General features: G+C 37.5%; 2 protein-coding genes across 2 annotated transcripts in view; both read left to right on the forward strand.

The window, feature by feature from the left end:
• Positions 1–4,216, forward strand: part of ccdc96 (coiled-coil domain containing 96) — a 32,098-nt gene extending 27,882 nt beyond the window's left edge. Inside the window, exons 2-3 of the mRNA XM_023965781.1 lie at positions 2,005–2,346; positions 2,419–4,216. Coding sequence (XP_023821549.1) covers positions 2,005–2,346; positions 2,419–2,580 — 504 coding nt within the window. The 3' untranslated portion in view covers positions 2,581–4,216. The remainder of the gene's footprint in view (positions 1–2,004; positions 2,347–2,418) is intronic.
• Positions 4,217–8,594: 4,378 nt separating this feature from the next.
• Positions 8,595–19,421, forward strand: part of LOC110014400 (tripartite motif-containing protein 16-like) — a 30,435-nt gene continuing 19,608 nt past the window's right edge. The window contains exon 1 of the mRNA XM_023965877.1: positions 8,595–8,984. The gene's annotated coding sequence lies outside the window, so the exon portion shown is untranslated. The remainder of the gene's footprint in view (positions 8,985–19,421) is intronic.

The raw sequence follows: 19,421 nt of genomic DNA on the forward strand, positions 1-19,421 counted from the left end.
ATGCAGAACAAGGGAAGACGCGTTTCTGAAATCACTGGAAGCTGCACCAAGATCAGTGAGTGTAAATGAACATGTTCCACTTTATCTGTCAACGATGCTCTGATGTGTTTAAAATGATGTAAATTACAATTTATTATTTTTAGCACTTATAAAAGCAGAAGCAACCAAAGAACTGGACATTAAGTCAACTATGAATAAAATCACAAAAAAATAAAAAACAATAAAAGTTTAGGGGTTCAACTGTTGAGTTTGGTTCTGATGCTGAGTTTGGTTTGTTCTGAGTTTCCCCGTCTGTCTCTCCAGGTTCAGGCTGTCTTCCTTTAGTTAAAGAAATGTCCGTCAGCTTAGCGTCAGCTCATCTGCTCTGTTTTGGCCCCCCGTTGTCATGTTTCAATTTATTTATGAAATATTTTAAGTTTCTGTCATCAACCCAGGTCTCTGGTATTTTGGGTCCCTGATAAAAAGACAATAAAAGTTAACAAGCAGGCCCACTAGATCTGCTGGAATTAAAAGCCTTAGGAAAAAGATAAGAGTTGCTGCAGTCCAGTCTGTTCCAGAACAATAAGATTAACTTTGCTGATTAGCCTCAAGTGATAAAACTAGGAATACTGCACTGACCTGTTTGTCAAATGTAAAAAGCCTGTCAAGGTTTACCCCAAGATTCCTCATAACAGGAGCATTTGAGGGGTTCAGGGGGCCAACAGCACTGCAGCAACATGTCAGCAGGTCAGTTTTTCCAAAAAAACAAAGCAAAAGTAAGTTTTGTTTTCATTCAGACATAGGAGGTTCAGATCCATCCAAGATTTTATGCAATCTACCTCTGCAGATTGTCATCCAGCTCCACCAGATTATAAGGGACGGTAGAGCTCTGTTGACACTCTCTCCCTCTAGCTTACAGCCCCTCACAAACCCAACCTAACATTACCGGTGCAACAAAAATGGCAACCAAAATTGGGGCCATCCAGCCGGCATAAATGAGGTTTTTTCCTCTATGTCCTCCATTATCAGAAAAATTCAACAGCATGTTAAAAACACAATTTTCATTGAGAAGGTCTTTAACCCAAGTTCTCCTGTTTTGACTGAATGAGGCTCCACAAAGCTGTAGTTTCTTTTTCTCTCTGAAGCTCATGCGTCAGACTCAAGGCCCGAGGGCCAAATGTGGCCCGCCATGTCATTTTATGTGGCCCCAGAGAGCAATAGAGTTTTGAATTTCTTAAAATAAAAAAAAATGAAAATTAGTTTGTATTTATTCCTATCTAGGGGGAATTGGACTTGAAAGGTCGGATTGGGCTACTATACATTAGGGCTTAAACACTGTCCATATAACCTAACCTGACAGAATCAAATTTAAAAGAATTTATGCTAGAGTAACAAGCAAATACATGTTTTCTATAAAACGTTATAGTACATAAATAATGAGTTATTTAACATTAAGGAGTAGTTAGGTTTATTTTTCATTACATTTAGTTACATGTGTAAGTTACATCTGGCCCTTTGAGGACAGCCACTATGCTGATGTGGCCCTCAGGGCAGACTTAAGAAAGCATTACACAGTTCAGGAAAAAAGTTGTTCTTACTGTTGTTTCTTTTACAATAACTTATTTAGTATTTTTAGTGTCCTTGCTCACATATGACACCATCATTTTGTATTGTTTTATCAATAGAAATCGAGAGGTATAGGAAAATCGGAGTGGTAAGGCGCACGAGCGCCCTCTGCTGGCATTTGTTTGAACCTACAAGACTGACGTTTCAAACCTGGGAGAAAACATGACACGGCAAAGGGAATAACAAAGGACAAACGCTATTGTTCTTATGAATGTTTCATTTACAATAGTATGTTAGTGTTCATTTAGTATGTTAGTGTTCTTGCTCACATATGACACCATCATTTCTATTGTTTTATCAGGTCTAATACTTCAGAAATGCTCCATCTGGATAACATTTATAGATCTTGCTTTACAGCAGCTAGACCTGATTCTGGATGTTTCCTCCTTCACATCTTAGGTGGAAACTGAGCAGCAGGAGTTGGAGGCTCTGTGGCGCTCGGCTGTGGCGGCGCTGAGCCCCCATCTGGGTGAAGAAGCAGCTCGGGTGGAGGCCAGCCTGAGAGCAGAGAAACTCACACAGGACAGGCTGTCCCAAGTGCGGCTGAAGCACTTCAAGCTGACGTTAAGGATCTGCAGGCTGGAGGCGGAGCTCAGGGAAGAGGAGGAGGAAGAGTTCAACAGGGAGGTCCTGGAGGTCAAAAACCAGCAGCTGGAGGCTGAGCGGCGGCAGAAGGAACTCACTGAAAGAAAAGCTGCAGAGATAAAACAGCTGATAAACGAGAACATCAGGGTCTCCCAGGTTGGTACAGATTCAGGTTGACATGGTCTTCTTCCACTTTGTGGATAAACAGCTTCTGTGCTGCTGTTTGAGGTCCTGCCAAAGGTGAAGGAGAAGCTCTGCCAGATTCAGGTGGAGGTCCAGAACAAGCAGCAGCAGCTGGCAGAGGTGGAGGCCGTGGTGATGGAGAAGAAGGACCTCCTGACCCGGACCAGACAGGCAGGCGATCACCGGAAAATCATCTGTCATCGGTAGACGGTGGATCACCAGTTCTGATCCAGATTCCAGCTAAGATGAGGAAAACAAAGACGTTCATGGATCTATTTGTCTCGTAGTTCATGAATCAGAATGGAGCGGAGCTGGGAGCTTGTGGCCCCTCCCCCAGCGTATTTCCTATGTCACAAACAGGATTAGGAAATACTCAAAATGCAATTTTAATCTTAATTTTTTTATGTGTCCTGCATCATCAGAAAAATGCTACATGAAAAGGGTTAAAAACACCCAAAACACTTCAAAGCTGAGATAACAAAAGGCCCCAGCTGTTCCTGGTGAAGTCTGCTTCCTCTGAGACTCCCGACACGAACCAGTTGAGCTGGATCAGAATGAAAATGGGTCTGAATCTACAGCTTGCATTGACAGTCCTCTCCTGATGGGGGCGCTGTGACCCACAGCTGCCCTGTCATGCTCAGTGGCTGCAGCTGGACACTGCCTGGTTTAACAGTTTGGTGTTTTAAAAATGTCATTTCATGGCTGTGATTAATGTCTGTATTTGTTAGAGTCAAACTTTTACTGTGATAAACTCATTAACTAGATAACGATGGACTTCTGAAATTGCAGAATCGCTAAACCTCAGATGACCTTCTGTGACCTTAGGATTAATTTGAGAGCAGTTTGTGTCTTTAACTCCTTTTTGACTTAAAGACATTTAGAGGAGCCAGTTTTAGTGGACAAGAACTGAAGTGTCAGGATTCACAGATACTATCAATAAATAAATAAATAAACGATTTATTTGAGATAAAAACAATTTTCTGCAGACACACTTTAAAGCTGAAGGTCAGAGAAACCAGATGCATCAATGCTTCTCATGTTTAGGAGAACTGCAGTCCAGAACGTCCGTGTTTGTGACTGAGCTTCACAACCAGGAAGTGATTCTGAAATCCACTAAAGGCCCGTACACACAGGGACGAATATTCGCCAGCCGTTATTCGCAGCGTTTTTCAACACGTCATTATGCCCGCTTTAAATGACGCATTTACGCGTGACGTTTTTTGCGTCGGTGTGCACACTCACATTGTTGCCCTTTGTTTAGTCACAAAGCGTTAAACGTCGGCAAATATCGCGCGCAAAATTCGTCCCGGTGTGAACGGGCCTTTATTCTGATGCTATACCTGCAGTTACACCATGTAGAAAGCCAAGCAACATCCCCTGCAAGAAGGTTGTGACCAGCCCCACTGAAGCTAATCTCCAACTTGCTGCACTTAAAGTCGGATCTTTATGTAACAAATAATTTTTAATCAGTAATTTCTTCTCTTCTTAAAATCTGGATTTTATGTTGTCAACTGAAACATGGCTTGAAAAAAAACAGGAAACATCGTTCTAGTCGATTCAGCTCCCACCAACCACAAATCTAAATCTGAAGAACGAGAAAGTAAAATATATGGAGACGTTTCTGCACTGTTTAGAGATAATAATGTAACCTACAGATTATAATTAGGTGTTGTAGGTTTCCAATAAACCTATCAGGGTGACCACAAAACTTCCCCCGCCCCTGTCTCATGTCAGATGTGCTAAGTCATTTAAAGTACAGAATGTTGCGATTTTAGCTAGCGCACACATTTTTATCGGAATGTCCTGAAAATGAAATATGCGATTCCCTGGCCCACACTGAACAGAATGATGTTACAAACGACAAGATCGATAAAGGAATGTTGGCGTGGTAAACAAAAAACTATCACAAAAAAAAGTCCAAACTCGGCTAAAAAAAAATAATTCGGATTTTTTTTAAAGAATCGGCTAACAAAAGCGAGATAACTTTGTAGGGTATATCCAAACGAAGTTTTGAAATCATTACGTGTTGGCGACACGACGTACGGTTTGGCAGCCATTTCCTGCCAAAATCTGCCATTTTGAGATTTTTGCGTTTTTTACACAATATGGAATGTAATGCCTTTCGTTAAGTTGGTAAAAGAAGCATTTTCGTAATCTATGCTTAACAGCTCGTTTTGGAAAATAGTCAGAGTGAGACATCTGTCATTTCTGTTAAGTTTCGATTTTAAATTTGTGTCAGAGTGAGTGCTCTCACCAATGACTTGTATCACTAGAGGAGACACGCCCGCTTTAGAAGCCTGGCCGGCGGTGGCGGAGCGCGACGCCATCTTGGTGAGGTCGACGACGCCCACAAAACAATGATTTCTATTGCTTTTGGTGGTGTCTAAGTAGCTTTTATAAACTGTATATATTTTTAGATTTAAATATATTTATACATATATATAAATATATTATATTTTATGTATATAATATATATATATATATACATCATTTGTTGTTGTTAAAGAAGAGAAACAGTCAGCCTTAAAAGCTCAAACTTGAATGAAAATGCATTGTTGCAGGACTTCTTACAAATAAAAAAATTATTAGAAAGAATTTTTAAAATTAATTTCTAAACATTTAGAAGTTTTTGACATGTAATTTTAATTATTTAGAAAAACCCAACAATAAGTCAATAATAATAATAATAATAATAATAATAATAATAATAAATCAATAGTAAGTCAATACAAACAATAAATAAATAATAAGTCAATAAATAATAATAAAAATCATGATATTATTACTATTGTTATTATTATTACTATTATTATTATTATTATTATTATTATTAATAATAATAATAATAATAATAATAATAATAATAATAATAATAATAATAATAATCAAAAGAAGCCGAAAAGTGAACAACAGATTTACCCTAAAAAAAACAGTCTGGCCTCTCATCAAAATCTGTTTCCACAAATGTTTTGAACAGCCAGACTGTGTTGCTAGTTGGTACCACAGTGATCCATCTGGGTTAACTCTTTTTATAGCTAAGGCCCACTTTTTCCCTAAGTCTGAATCCATTGGATACCTGCAAGAAAAGTTCAGTCACTGAGTCAGAAATATATAAATCTATATTACTATAATAGCCTAGTATGCTGTATACAGGTTTAGCAAAATAAAATGTACATTTATATTGACAGCAAAATAAATGTACATCATGCAGCATGTTGATAATAGCCCTGCAGCATCATGCATGTCAACATGTGTTCTATTAATGAAGCCCCTGCAGCCTTAAAAGAAAAAAAAATTAAAATACTTACCTGTGAAATGATACACCTACCTCCTTATTGGACTCATTTCTCTGATTTTGGCAGTTGAAACCCAAACAATGAACTGGTATTTTGCAAAAAATGTGTTCAAATGCATTCACTGCAGCAGTAACTTGACCTCACCAAGATGGCGGTGCTCTCCTCCCATGAGGAACCACGTGATGTCTCCTTTAGTGATATAACTCATTGGCTCTCACCATGCGTTCTCAAGTTCAATAGACCTTTTTCACACTTCCGCATTTTTCGACCGGAAATACGTCAATGACGTGTAAAACAACTTCCTGTTAGCATAGCGGCACATATGAAGAATGGCAGAGTCGAAGAGTTGCAGTTTCTGTTGTGTTCCAGGCTGTTCGTCTTCCAACCAAAAACAGCCTGGCCTCTCATATCATTATTTTCCTGTGGATCCAAACCTGAAACCCAAATGGATACAGGCGATCCGAAGAGAGGAAGGGCATAGTTTTAATGTAAACACAGGTAGCACCCTCTGCTGCCGGCACTTCGCTCCGGATGTTGTGCGGCTGCGTCGTTCGTCGCCTGAAGAGTGGTGTCGTCCCGAGTATTTTCCCTTGGAACAACTTTACTGCTCCTTAGAGAGGGGAGTCAGTATATGACAGAACCTCAAACGTCAGTCTATGCAGCTATGCTGTGAAGCTAGCGACACGGTGGCTAAGCTAAGGCAGTAAGATGGATCACGACTACGTGACACACCCACCTGCAGGTAAGTTTGTTCATAATGTGTTTAGTTAACGTTAGTCAACTATGTGTACCGTTATTGGATAAATGCATTTCTACCTGAACAAATGAATGTTTATAATAAAAGCTGTTCACACTGTCACCTATTTTTATTACATGTATTTAATTAATTTTGGGTATTTTGTCATTAACAAAAATAAATGAAATGTATTTGTAATTAAATACTTAACATACTTTTCAAAACATGATTACTGTGTTGTGTTGAAAGGTAGAATAAATGTGTTTAGACTGATTTTTAATTTCTTTATCTTCACAGGTGCTCTGGATGAGGCTTTGGAATACATCCATGACTTAGAAGCCAAGTTCCTTTGCTGGAGCCAGGAGACGATGTCATGGCGGACAAAGAGTTCCTCATTGAAGACCTCCTTACTAACAACGGATCTAAGATCATGATTCCACCTTTTAAGCTTTCAGCTCCATCAGCAAAGAGGAAACAGAACAAACCCAAGCCATCACCCACCTCAGAATTATGGTGGAAAGAGTGATCGGTAGGATAAAGTCCTTTCACATCAGGGACTCTCCCGTGCCGCTCACACTGATGGGCAGTGTGAATCAGATCTGGCTTAACTGCCGTGTTTTGGCAAATTATCATGGACTTTTTTGTGTTGAAGAGTGAATTAATGTTTGGTATTTAAATAATGTATAATGTGCAAATAGTATGGAAAAATTTAGGGTTTCCACATATTCTTAAAATCTAATTAAATCTAATTGTTATATTCGTAATATTTTCCTGTTGAAATGTGACTTTGACTTCACAAAAAAATTAGATGAACAAATAAAACAATTTTAGTCAAAATTGTGCCTCATTTAATTTTTTGGTAACATCAACTGATTAATCACAACACAAATAACGTCAAAGATTTACAATAAAAAATAACATTACAGATCATCAACAGTAAGGCAGAAGGCTGAACTGATTGTTAAAGACAAGATAAGTGTAATTTAAGGTATGCATTCATGCATTTGCCATAATAATATATATCCAAGTTCTCTTTCATTCCATCTCAGAAACCCCATCCAACACAGCCATTAGAGGTTGGGGCTGCACCTAGCATAATCTGCTTCCAGATGCCATCATATGTGGATCTGGCTGTGGTCCTACACAAGAGAAACACAACACACAAAAGTTAGACATAAGTGCATAACTACATTTAAATTTAATTCATTATATCTGCTGTAACCATAATTTGGTTAGTCATAACATCAAAAAAAAAAACTTAACTTGCTCTCACAAAGCAACAAAAAGTTAAATGAATCACCTGTATATGCCTTGTACAGTGTGGACCTCAGACCATCCCTGCCAACTGTTTTGGGCTTTTGCACCACCAGCTCACTAACCGGTTCAGGATGGATTCCCTTATAAGTAATTACAGTCTGTAGTCACTACTGGGGGTGTTTTTATAATAATTTATAGTTGTTATGGATACACATCCGTTCTTAAATCATAATGATAATTTGATCACAAACCCACCTGTGTTCTTGGTCTGTGCCATCAAGCCACTTGTGCAGGCCAGGGGGGGTGAAACAGCCTGCTGACCCAACTGTGAATAATGTGCGGTCTGGAACAGGATGGCAAAAGGATGTCATTGCAGAATCCTTTACCAGCTGCACAACTGCAGGAGAAAGCTTTCAGGTTGGCACTTTCTGCATCCATCCAGTGATATCTAACCACAATAAAATAAATAGGTTAAAATTAAGACATACTTATGTTGCTACATCAATGTAACACGAAACTATAACTGTCAGTAGGGTGACCAGATTTGAGTTAGTAAAAAAGAGGAGTGAAGTGAGTTTGTGAGATATATTTCATCGAAAGTAATTGGTGTGCAGAGCTGCATACATGAAGCAAATATGATTACATTTCATCTATGTTCAATGTTATTTTATTATATAAGTTTCAAAAAAGAGGACATGTCCAGGAAAAGAGGACGTCTGGTCACCCTACTTTCAGAAAAATAATACTAGTAAGTGAAGAAAGTGCCGCAACTGTCTGCAGCAAGAAGAATGAACACGCAAACGGGCAACTTAACATTTCTTATTTACAGCTTCACCAAATTTTTGGGTGTTATGTTAATCTCATGCCTTTTCACTTAAACATACACACAACATATTCACTGCGATGTGTTATACCTTATATTACAAATAACACCAGGATTTACAGTTGACGTAAACAAACACACAGACTGACAGAGTTACCGGCGATGCGGCTATGGCTAAGCTAGCTAAAGCTTACCTTGATAATGGTGGATAAACTCTTCGTGGACGAATTTACATCCCTTGTCCAATTTGTTTCCTTTAGTGGACGAATGCATCTTCACACTCTTCATCACATCGGCGCTGATGAACTTCGGAACACAACTCAGGCTCTTCGAAAACACTCTAGGCTCTGCCATTCTCCGCCAGCGAAGCACAAACCGGAACTAAGTTTACACGTTGCTGACGTGTTTCCGGTTTTTGCGAAAAAGGTCTATTAAGCACATTTTCATGGAGATGCGGCCATGTTCGTGCTGAGCTGGGCGTTGGGAATTTTCCGTCTTTGTAAGTTGATTATACATTGTTTATGTTTCTTAAGAAGTTGTTTAGCTGTTTCTTGTGTAGTTTAAAGTGTTTTTACGAGCTGTGAATTAGTAATTGGCCTGCCATGCCTTGGAAAGCTGATGTCTGAACACATTTTTTCTGTTTTATTTCAGTTACAAATAATAATATGAGTATTGTTCAAGATGAAGACAAATTAAAGAAACATCTCAAACCAACTTGGAAGTACTTGTATTTGTTCGCTGGCTGTCTAGCAGCATCAAGTCACATGTTGTGAGGACAGTACATGGAAAAATGAACTTTTTTCGAGGGCTTTTCATGAAATTTGATGCACATGTCCCGAGTGTAAGTCTACAATCACCTCTGGAGTTTCGTCGACCTTTGACTTCAGGAAAAGGCCGCCATCTTGAATGTTCTATAAAAACCACCTTTACCACCGGATTCAAACACAAACTTGTCGTCGGAATTTTTCTCTGGACTTTTTGGGCATCAATGGCAAGCTACTGTGGAAAAATGTTGGAATTAAAAGTTGTAGATTTTGAACGGCGTGCGCGTGGCGAGCTAGCAAAGTGGTGCACTGTTAAAACTGTTTTTCAATGGAATACTGTGAAATTTTAATGCTTGCTTCCATGTCAGGAAGTGAACATAATGAAAAACACTGGATATGGACATATAAGGAATGTGGGCGCTGTTAGCAAAAAAAACACTGTTTCTAAGGACAACAAAGTTGACCTTTTCCCATTTGTCTCAAACTGACGTCGATCTGCTAGTCGTCCCAAGGCGAGCAATACAAAAAATGGTTGCTATGGAGATAAAATCAACAGAAAGGCTGTCAAACTCCTGACGTGCAATAAAGCCCAACCCGGCCAGAGCCCGACCAATTAACTTGATTTACAGGCCCGAGCCCGAAGCAAACCCGAAATTTCAATTTATCCCATAGTATTTTTGGCAGAAAGAAACGCAAGATTTCTTAAGGTTAAAATAATCTACATATTTTTATGATAATGATAAATTCATGTGCACAACGAAATAACCGTTCTGACATACAGGATTAATAAAGAGCTGTTTGACAGCCGCGCGCCTAAGGAGCTTCTTTGCAGCCATTACAAAATATTTATTAAAAAAGTCAACGAGAAAAGCCCAGCCCGGCCTAGCCTGGCCTGACCCGACCTAAATTTTTTGGGTCGGGTTCTGACTCGGGTTTCGGGCTTAAGATCTTACCTCTAGTTTGTCACGGAGCAGTGATGGAACTATTGTGTTGAAGGCGGAGCTGAAGTCTACAAACAGGATCCTGGCGTAGGATCCTGGAGAGTCCAGATGCTGGAGGATGAAGTTGAGGGCCATGTTTACAGCATCGTCTACCGATCTGTTGGCTCTGTAGGCAAATTGCAGGGGGTCCAGGAGGGGGTCTGTAATGTCTTTGAGGTAGGGGAGGACGAGGCGCTCAAAGGACTTCATAACTACAGAGGTCAGGGCAACGGGTCTGTAGTCATTCAGTCCTGTGATTCTGGTCTTTTTGGGGACAGGGATGATGACTGAGGATTTGAAGCAGGCTGGCACATGACAGGACTCCAGTGAAGTGTTGAAAATGTCTGTGAACACTGGAGACAGCTGGTTGGCACAGTGCTTCAGGGTGGAGGGGGAGACAGAGTCCGGGCCCCCAGCTTTGTGGGGGTTCAGCCGTTTCAAGAGTTTGTTTACATTTAATTATTATTTATTATTAATTCATTATTATTGACAAATTTATATATTGTTATTATTTATCATTGCAATTAACTTACTATTGACTTATTGTTGGGCTTTTCCAAATAATTTAAATTACATGTCAAAGAGGTCTAAAACTTCTACATGTTTAAAAATTATTTTTAAAAGTTCTTTGAAATGATTTTTTTTATTTGTAAGAAGTCCTGCAACTATGCATTTTTCATTCAAGTTTGAGCTTTTAAGGATGACTGTTTCTCTTATTTAACAACAATAAAATGTATATATAAATTATATACATATATATTTACTGCGCCACCCTCGGCCAGGCTTCCCAAGCGGGCGTGTCTCCTCTAGAGATTGAACTTTTTTTGTTGTTTTGTTTTTAATCTATATTGAAGATATACAGGATACAAAATCAAGTCAATTTTTAAGTACACAGATAAAAAAAGAGTAGCAAAATGTGCCAGGGGAACATAAAGAAAAAAGGAGAAAAAAATTAAAAAAAAAGATTATAAACAAGAGCAGTAAAAGCAGTAAGCTGCTATTCTGTACATTTAAAAAATTCCAGGGTGTCAAAGGTTCTTATAGCTTTGGGGTTGGAAGAATATTTTATTGCTTTGATGTATTGGTTTAATTCAATCATAAAAGGTTTGATTAATGGATTTTTTTCAGGAAATTTGCATTTATGAATATGGAATTTGGCTAGCATCGTCAAAAGGTTAATTAGATAGTATTCCCTTATTAGTGAATTATTAACATGATAAAAACCAAATAAATATCCTTGTATACCAAATCAAATTTTTCATAAATTTTACATTGAACAAAGGAAGTAAAGTCTTTCCAAAAAGTTGCTGTTTGGGGGCATTTCCAGAAAAGATGTATAATTGTTTCAGTGTCTAATTTACAGAAGGAGCAGTTTTTATCAATCTATGTGGAGTGAGGATTTGGCTGGGTAGCATCTGTGAAGAAGTTTAAACAAACATTTATTCGAAATAAAATATTTGGAGGACAAAGTCCAAACTTTCTTCCATTCAATATCTGGGGCAAATTTTCTCCAATAGTGGGTCACGTAGGGAACAACTGCAATATCTTTCTGAAACAGGGATCTTATTTTTTTATTTCTTGTAGACGTTCTCGTAGTAAACCAGGTCTTACCAATATTGGTTTCAAATAAAGAGACTGAACGTGAGGGTAGTGGGTGTACCAGACCTTTAAATAACATTATAATTCCTTCAGGAATAGCATCCATGACTATTGCAAATTCTTTGGGGGTAACTGGAATATTATAAGTGGTCAAGAATTGATTATATGACATTAAACACCCTCCTGAGTTAAAAAGTTGATTCACATAGAGTATATTATTTTGAAACCAGTAAGGGAAGAATAAAGATTTGTTTTTGTATAAAATATTAGTATTATTCCAGATATGAAAGTTGTGAGGAGAAAATGAATGTTTATAGATTAGGGACCAGGCCAGAAGCATTTCTTTGTGAAAATGTGCTGCTAATTTAATGGGCAACTTTTGAATGTTATAGTTAGATTGGAGAAGAAAAGGAAGGCCACCAAGTTTAGAAAATAAATAGTTTGGAATAAAATTCCATAAGGAATCTGGGTTGCTAAGAAATTTCTTAATCCAATTGATCTTAAAGGTGTAGTTTAAGGTGGTGAAATCTAAGACATTAAGTCCTCCTGTGTCTATTGAGTTCAAAAGCACTTTATCTTTAATGTAGTGAGTTTTATTTTTCCAAATAAATTTGTAAAGCATTTTATCAACGGTTTTAAGAGTGGTTGTGTTAACATTGAGAGCAAGTGCTGGATATGTCAATCTGGAGATTCCTTCAGCTTTGGATAGTAAAGTTCTTCCTCTTAAAGTGATGTCCCTCTGAAGCCAGAGGTTAAATCTCTTTTTGGTCTTTTCAATTATGGGATTAAAAATTAAGTTGCATCTATCCTCCGTGTTTTTAGAAATCATAATTCCAAGATAAGTTATTTGTGATTTTACAGGTATGTCCTCTAATTTCTGAGTAATTAGAGGAGTAAAGTTTGTTGTAAAAGTCAGAGCAAAAAGAGCCAAGAATTTTATGATCTGTTTCAATTTTGTTGTTAATTTGAAGAGAATCTAGAGAGTTATTGCTGAATTTAGTATTTTCTAGTCCAAAAAAAATAGGAAGAACATTGTTCCCCTTCTTCCATCCACTTTGCTCTAGATCTTATAAATGTACCTTGTGTTTTCCTTTTATACATCTCTTCCAGCTTGTTCTGATATTCACCAAGTTCTATCAGCTCATTTTCAGTGATGCTCTCACTGCTTTTATTAGACAAGGCAGCGATTTTAGAGCAAAGTTCATTTTCCTTTTTCCTTCTAAGTTTTGCTAAGTTACTACTATAAGATCTCATAAATGTCCCAATACCAAATTTTAATAGTTCCCATTTAGGGCTGAATATTTTTAATTCAGTAGCTTCTTCCCAGTAAGATGTTATTATTTTTATTTGTCATTTCTATTATGGTGTTGTGGGACAGAAGACTGTTATTTATTTTCCAGCATACAGCCCAGGGAATTTTGGACATTGGGGAGAGAGTTAACTTTAGGGTGACTATCATATGGTCAGAAAAAGAACCTGCAGGAGAATTTACATCAATATTAGTGACATTATTTTCTTTTTATGTCAGCCAGTAATCAATCCAAGATTGTTTAGAATAATCTTTGGTGTGCCAAGTAAATGATTTTAACGATGGGAATTTTGCTCTAAAAACATCCACAATTTCAAATTTATCCATGAAATTTTCTAAATACTTATTGTTTGGATTAGTTTTTTTAGGAGGGTGTCTATCTAAGGTATTGTCATTAACAACATTGAAATCACCACCAAAAATCAAAAAGGCCTCAGGATATTTTTTAAGCCACCAACAATTTTTTTCATCCCATAAATCAAATAACTGACTGTTTTCCAAAGGAGAGTTGTAGACTTATACATTAGAAATGATCACCACATTCTGGCAGATTAACAGCACCATAATAACTAAATGCCCATTAGGGTCACTGTAGTGATGGAGGATTTCACCAAGAAATTTATCATCTAGAATCAAAACACCAGCCATTTTTTTAGAACCATGAGCTCCCCATAATGCTTTACACCACTGACTTATCCAAAGGTTTAAATCTTCCTTTGTGCTATGAGACTCCTGAATAAAACAAAAATCACATTTAAATTGAACAAAAAAAACTGCTTTGCATTTCAAAATATTTCTTAAACCCCTGGCATTAAAAGAAAGAAACGATAAAGACATGAACAATAGAACAAATTCTCAACAGAGAACAATAAAGAGAAATGTGAACTTTAGAAGAGTGCTTCTTACTTAAAGAAACAGGTTAGAACTCGAGCTTCACTTACTCAGAATATCAACATGTTTAAAGCCTAATAATGTCATTAAAAACTAAGTGACATGAATAGTCACATTTTAACAACCAAGAACAAGATAGAAAGATTTCAACTAAGTTTTGCAGACACCTTGAAGTTAAGTTTTCTACCAGAAAGGAGTCAGAGTGGTGTTCCGCATCATCCTCAGGGTGGTAACATGGTGACGGTTAGGTGAAAGGGGGCAGGAACAACTCGGTGCCGTTGGCGAAGGCGCGTCCAGCAACGAAGTACCGTATTTTCACGACCATAGGGCGCACCAGATGGTAGGGCGCGGTCTCAGTCACGGGGGATTTGTCCGTCTTTGACACATACAAAAGGCGCACCGGGTGTTAAGGCGCGCGCACGTTAACGCCCCGTTCAGAACTGCTGCGCGTCTAGAGTGGGTTAATAAACATCCAGTCTCTGCGTAGCTGTCACAAAATATGTTTTCATTTTGTAAATGTTCTATATGTTCAATTTTTTGTGACTCATTGCTGACCCCTTGTGGTGAACCGAAAAATTGACTGTGCATGCGTTGTCCATGCGTTTGGTCATAAAAAGTCTGATGGGGCAGCATTAGCGTTATAAGAAAGAAAGCAGAGAACAAGCTTGAACTTGACAAGGACAGGATTGCTAGGTATTTAGCCAAAACCCAGTGTGACTTCTAAATGAACATTCCCAACGCTAGTCATAGAGGGGGAGTTTGGGAGCGACAGATCAGAGCAGTAAAGAGCGTGATGAGTTCTGTTCTTGCACAAGTTGCCGGACGATTAGATGACGTGTCTTTAAGAACCATGTTTTACGAGGCTATGTCAATTGTAAATAACCGTCCACTCACTATTGAGACAATCAACGATCCAATGAGTGTTGAGCCTTTAACGCCTAACCATGTGCTCACGATGAAAACAGCAGTTCCACTCCTACCTCCAGGTAGATTTGTCAGAGAAGATTTGTATGCTAGAAAAGATGGCGCAGAGTTCAGTAACTGACAGAGCATTTCTGGCACAGGTGGCGCAAAGAGTATCTAACCACCATAAGCTAAAGACAGCAGTGGCACATGCCTAAAAGAAATGTGAAGGTTGGAGATGTTGTGCTACTCAAAGAAGACAACATGCCTAGAAATGAGTGGAAACTGGGGAGGATAGTTGAAGCAGACAAAGACGATGATGGTTTAGTGCGAAAGGTTAAGATTAAAATGGGACAGAGAGATTTGGGAGAAAAGGGTGAACGCTTGAAGCAAGTGTCTTTTCTTGAACGCCCAGTTCAAAAACTTGTAGTTTTAGTACAACATGAGTAAGATGTTAAAAATGAAAGTTAACAGTTTAAGGTTCTTCATATTGTTATTTTTGAAAATTACAAGATTTTACATGTGTACATACAAATCTTATGTAATTTTGGTGGCAGTGTAGCTGTCACAAATATGTTTTCGTCTTGTAAATGTTCTATATGTTCATTTTTTTGTGACTCATTGCTGACCCCTTGTGGTGAACCGAAAAATTGACTGTGCATGTGTTTGGTCATAAGAAGTCTGATGGGGCAGCATTAGCGTTATCAGAAAGAAAGCAGAGAACAAGCTGGAAGAAGAAGGAACAGAGCACGGTGCAAAGACTCTCAAATGGAAAAGCAACTCCTTAAAGTGTGATCAGAGGGTAATATTGTTTCATTATATTGTAATTTTGTAAATCATTATTTATACGTGTATTCTGAAAAGTGTAATTTGTGATTCATTTGGTTACGTGAAAATAAACAACCAAAAGATCAGCAGTCGGAGCGTGGCTTTTTCCTGATCATATTGAAAAACTTAAGGAGCAGCGACAGTGAAAACCATGACCTGTCGGTGAGACGACAGAAGCTGGCGGGAGTCGTCCTGTTGCCATTGGAAAAGGCCTGCAGCAGCTAGGGAGCTGAAGAAGAGCACAGCCACATCATTGGAGACGAAAATGGACTGAACTTCTCAGCACAGTGCATTTTATGCCTAACAGGTCAGACTGTATCATTAGAGTTGGTTAGAAAAAGAAGAAGACAAAAAAAAAGGGAAAAAAGAAAAATGTTACTGATGTTCTAAGTTACTTGTTATTAGTTTGTTACTTGATGGCTTTTGAATTTTGTTATTGTTGAACATTTAAAGATAGTGATTTGTCAATACTGTTCTGATAATGTGAATTAGAGGTAATAATTAATGCGTTACAGTCTGAAAAGGCTCAACTGGAAGAAAAGTTAAACAGTGTTTACCTTGATGAGTCAGAAAAGGAACAAATTGAGGTACGCATAGGAGAGATTTGTGCAGACCTGGAAATACACAAAATCGAAATACAAGCAGGTTGTCATGCTGACCCGCAAGTTAGACGTTCTGAAAGAGAGAAACGTTTGACTGAAAGGATGTTTGAGTTGAAGAAAGATGAGTTGATAAAGAGAGAGAAAAGCTTTTTGTCAACTTACATGCAGTTCAAGGCAGAAGTTCAGTTGACAAGAGCTAAACTTAAAGTGCAATGCTCCAAATCAGAGCTAGTTGAGAGAATTCGTTCGATTGAACAGTCTGAATGTGATGTAAAACATAATTATGAGTCAATACGTGTAATAACTGCACCGCCTCAAGACATTAGGAGGAAAATGGACAGTTGTACATCAGTCTCTGCTGAAGTCATTCTACTGTTGGAAAGGCGTTATGCAGACGTAGACAAGGAGTTTGACGCTGAAGCAGTAAAAGAATCACTTCAGAAGTTACTCCAAAGAAAGGATGCGAAGTCGATATATGGCTCAACGGTATCAAGAGCAGAAAAGAGTCAGCATGATTTAAGTTCTCAAAGCAGTCATGTAACAGCAAAAAGGGCAGAAGCTGCTGCACGCTTAGCAGCAAAAAGGGCTGAAATTAATCGAGAAATTGAAATTTCCGCGCAGAGACGGGAGATTGTTGTTCAACAAGAAAGGCTAAAAATGTTGGAAATTCACAGGGATCTTGAGGCGATCGAAGCAGAATATAATGTGTATGTTGAAGAGGAAACAAAGGCAAATGCTGAAATAAGAGACATTGAGGTAGAAGCCACTTCACTAAGTCAGCTGTTAGAACAGTGGCACAGTTCCTTGCAGCCTCAAATTCATCTGAGTGCAGCTCCACTTCCTTTTCCAGCCACAAGAAATGTTCAAAACTGTCTGTCTTTGAACATTTTCAATGCATAGCATCTGTAATTTTCATTTTGTAATACATGTACCATCCCCTGACATTCTCGTTGTTCTGACTATTGTTCCTGTCATACATATTTGTTCTAGTTGTTTTGAACAATAAGGTTAAAAAAGAAGAGGTTGAGTGTGTTTGGGAGATATTTGTCCTGATTGACCCGTTTGGTGGTTCTGTTGGAGTCAGAGTCCTGATTCCTCTCCACATGCTGGGGGGGTCGTTGTTCCTAAAGAGTCCCTCTATCCGTTCTCTGTAGTTTTCTCTTTCTGAAAGGGTTAACAGATCAGGACTCCTCTTCCTATGCACACCCATCTCACAACACGTGGAAATTCAACAGAAAACCTTTACTAAATTATATATTTATTAAGGAGATCAAATCTCTATGTTTGAAAGTCAAGGGAATGGAAATGACAAACAAAGGGAAGTGGGAGTGGTTTAAATTTGAAAGCAAACGTATAGCAGGTGAAATTGGCAAACATGTTGTAAAAAATAGGAAAATAAAGCAAAAGGAAATTGTCAGAAAGATGAATATTTTATGCAACAAGGCTGATCCTTCAGAGGAAGATCTGGCCGAGTTAAACATGCTCCAGAAACAACTTGATGAGATTTATTCAGAAAAAGCAAACGGTACTTTTATATGATCCAGAGCTAAGTGGATTGAAGAGGGAGAAAAAAACACAACATACTTCTATGGATTAGAAAAATGTAGACAAACAAAAAAACAATTAGGTAAAATAAACAAAAATGGAAGATTAATTGCAGACCCAGAGCAAATTAAATCTGAAATATTTTCATTTTACTCAACTTTATATAGCTCAAATTTTTGCCAAGAAAATTGTGACATATTCTTTACCCAAATTAAAGAACACATCCAAATGATAGAAGACGTTGATAGAATTAGTTTAGAAGAAGATGTAACTATATTTATTTAACACCCAGAATAAATGTACCATGTGGAATAAGGCAAGGATGTCCGATATCACCAAAAATTTTCATTCTATGTACTCAACTCTTAGCATACTTATTTCTAAACAACCCTAATTTTTAAGGCATTAAAGTTTTTGATTTTGAATTCCGCCTTAGCCAGTTTGCAGATGACACTTTTTTTTTCTAAAAGACAAAAACATGGTAATTAAATTAATTAGAGATGAAAAAGAAAGAGAAGAAATAAACATGACGGAAAAAATTAAATGCAGAAATGATTCAATCATTGGTTAATCAGAGATCTAACCATTTTTGGAAGAAATTTGTTGTCCAAATCTGAAGGAATTTCAAAATGAATATATCCGTGTCAATCTCTCTACATTAACCCAAAGAATGTCAAAAAAATTAACTCAGTTATTTATAAATTTATTTGGAGAAATAAGACCCATTACATCAGAAAATCTCAACTAATTAAGGAATATAATTTAGGAGGTATAAGAACGACTGATTTTGAATCAATGGTTGGAACCTTTAGAATAAAATGGTTAAAAGACTTTCTGGCTAATCTTGACTCATTATGGTTTCATTTTCCCAAAAACATCTTCAAAAAAGTTGGTGGATTAGATTTTTTGCTGAGATGTGACTTTGAAATTTCCAAACTTCCTATAAAGATTTCAGAATTTCACAAACAAGTAATTTTCCACTGGAAAATGATATTTAGTCACAATTTCACCTCTCAGTGCGCCCCCCTGTGGAACAACAGAGTAACTACCACAAACAGGAAGACAATGTTTCATCAGAATTGGTTTGACCACAAGATCATTTTTGTAAGTGATATTCTTGATTCAAATGGAGAAATTCTTCAGTTAAGAGACTCAAAAAGTAAAAATGATATTGAATTATCAACCAAGGAATTTCAGAAAACCTGCAGAGAAATTCCAATTGCTTTAAAACTTTTAGTAAAAAATACAATATTGTCTTCCTATGTTCAAATTAAACTACCAAATTTAGTAATAGGAGAAATACAACTTAGTGGGGAAAAAATGTAATAATAAATACGTAAACAAATCCTGTAAAGGGAAATTATACCATGACTTTAGTAGAAGAGTGAAATATAAAATAACTGAGACACCTGTCACATCAACTATGGAAATTCATAAAATGGCCAGAGGTCCCCAAAATTAAAGAAATATATTTCTTTAATTATAAAAAATTATTACCCATCGACAGAGACATTG

The sequence above is a fragment of the Oryzias latipes genome, chromosome 18, assembly GCF_002234675.1.
Source record: "Oryzias latipes chromosome 18, ASM223467v1".
In the NCBI taxonomy this organism is placed as follows: Eukaryota; Metazoa; Chordata; class Actinopteri; order Beloniformes; family Adrianichthyidae; genus Oryzias; species Oryzias latipes.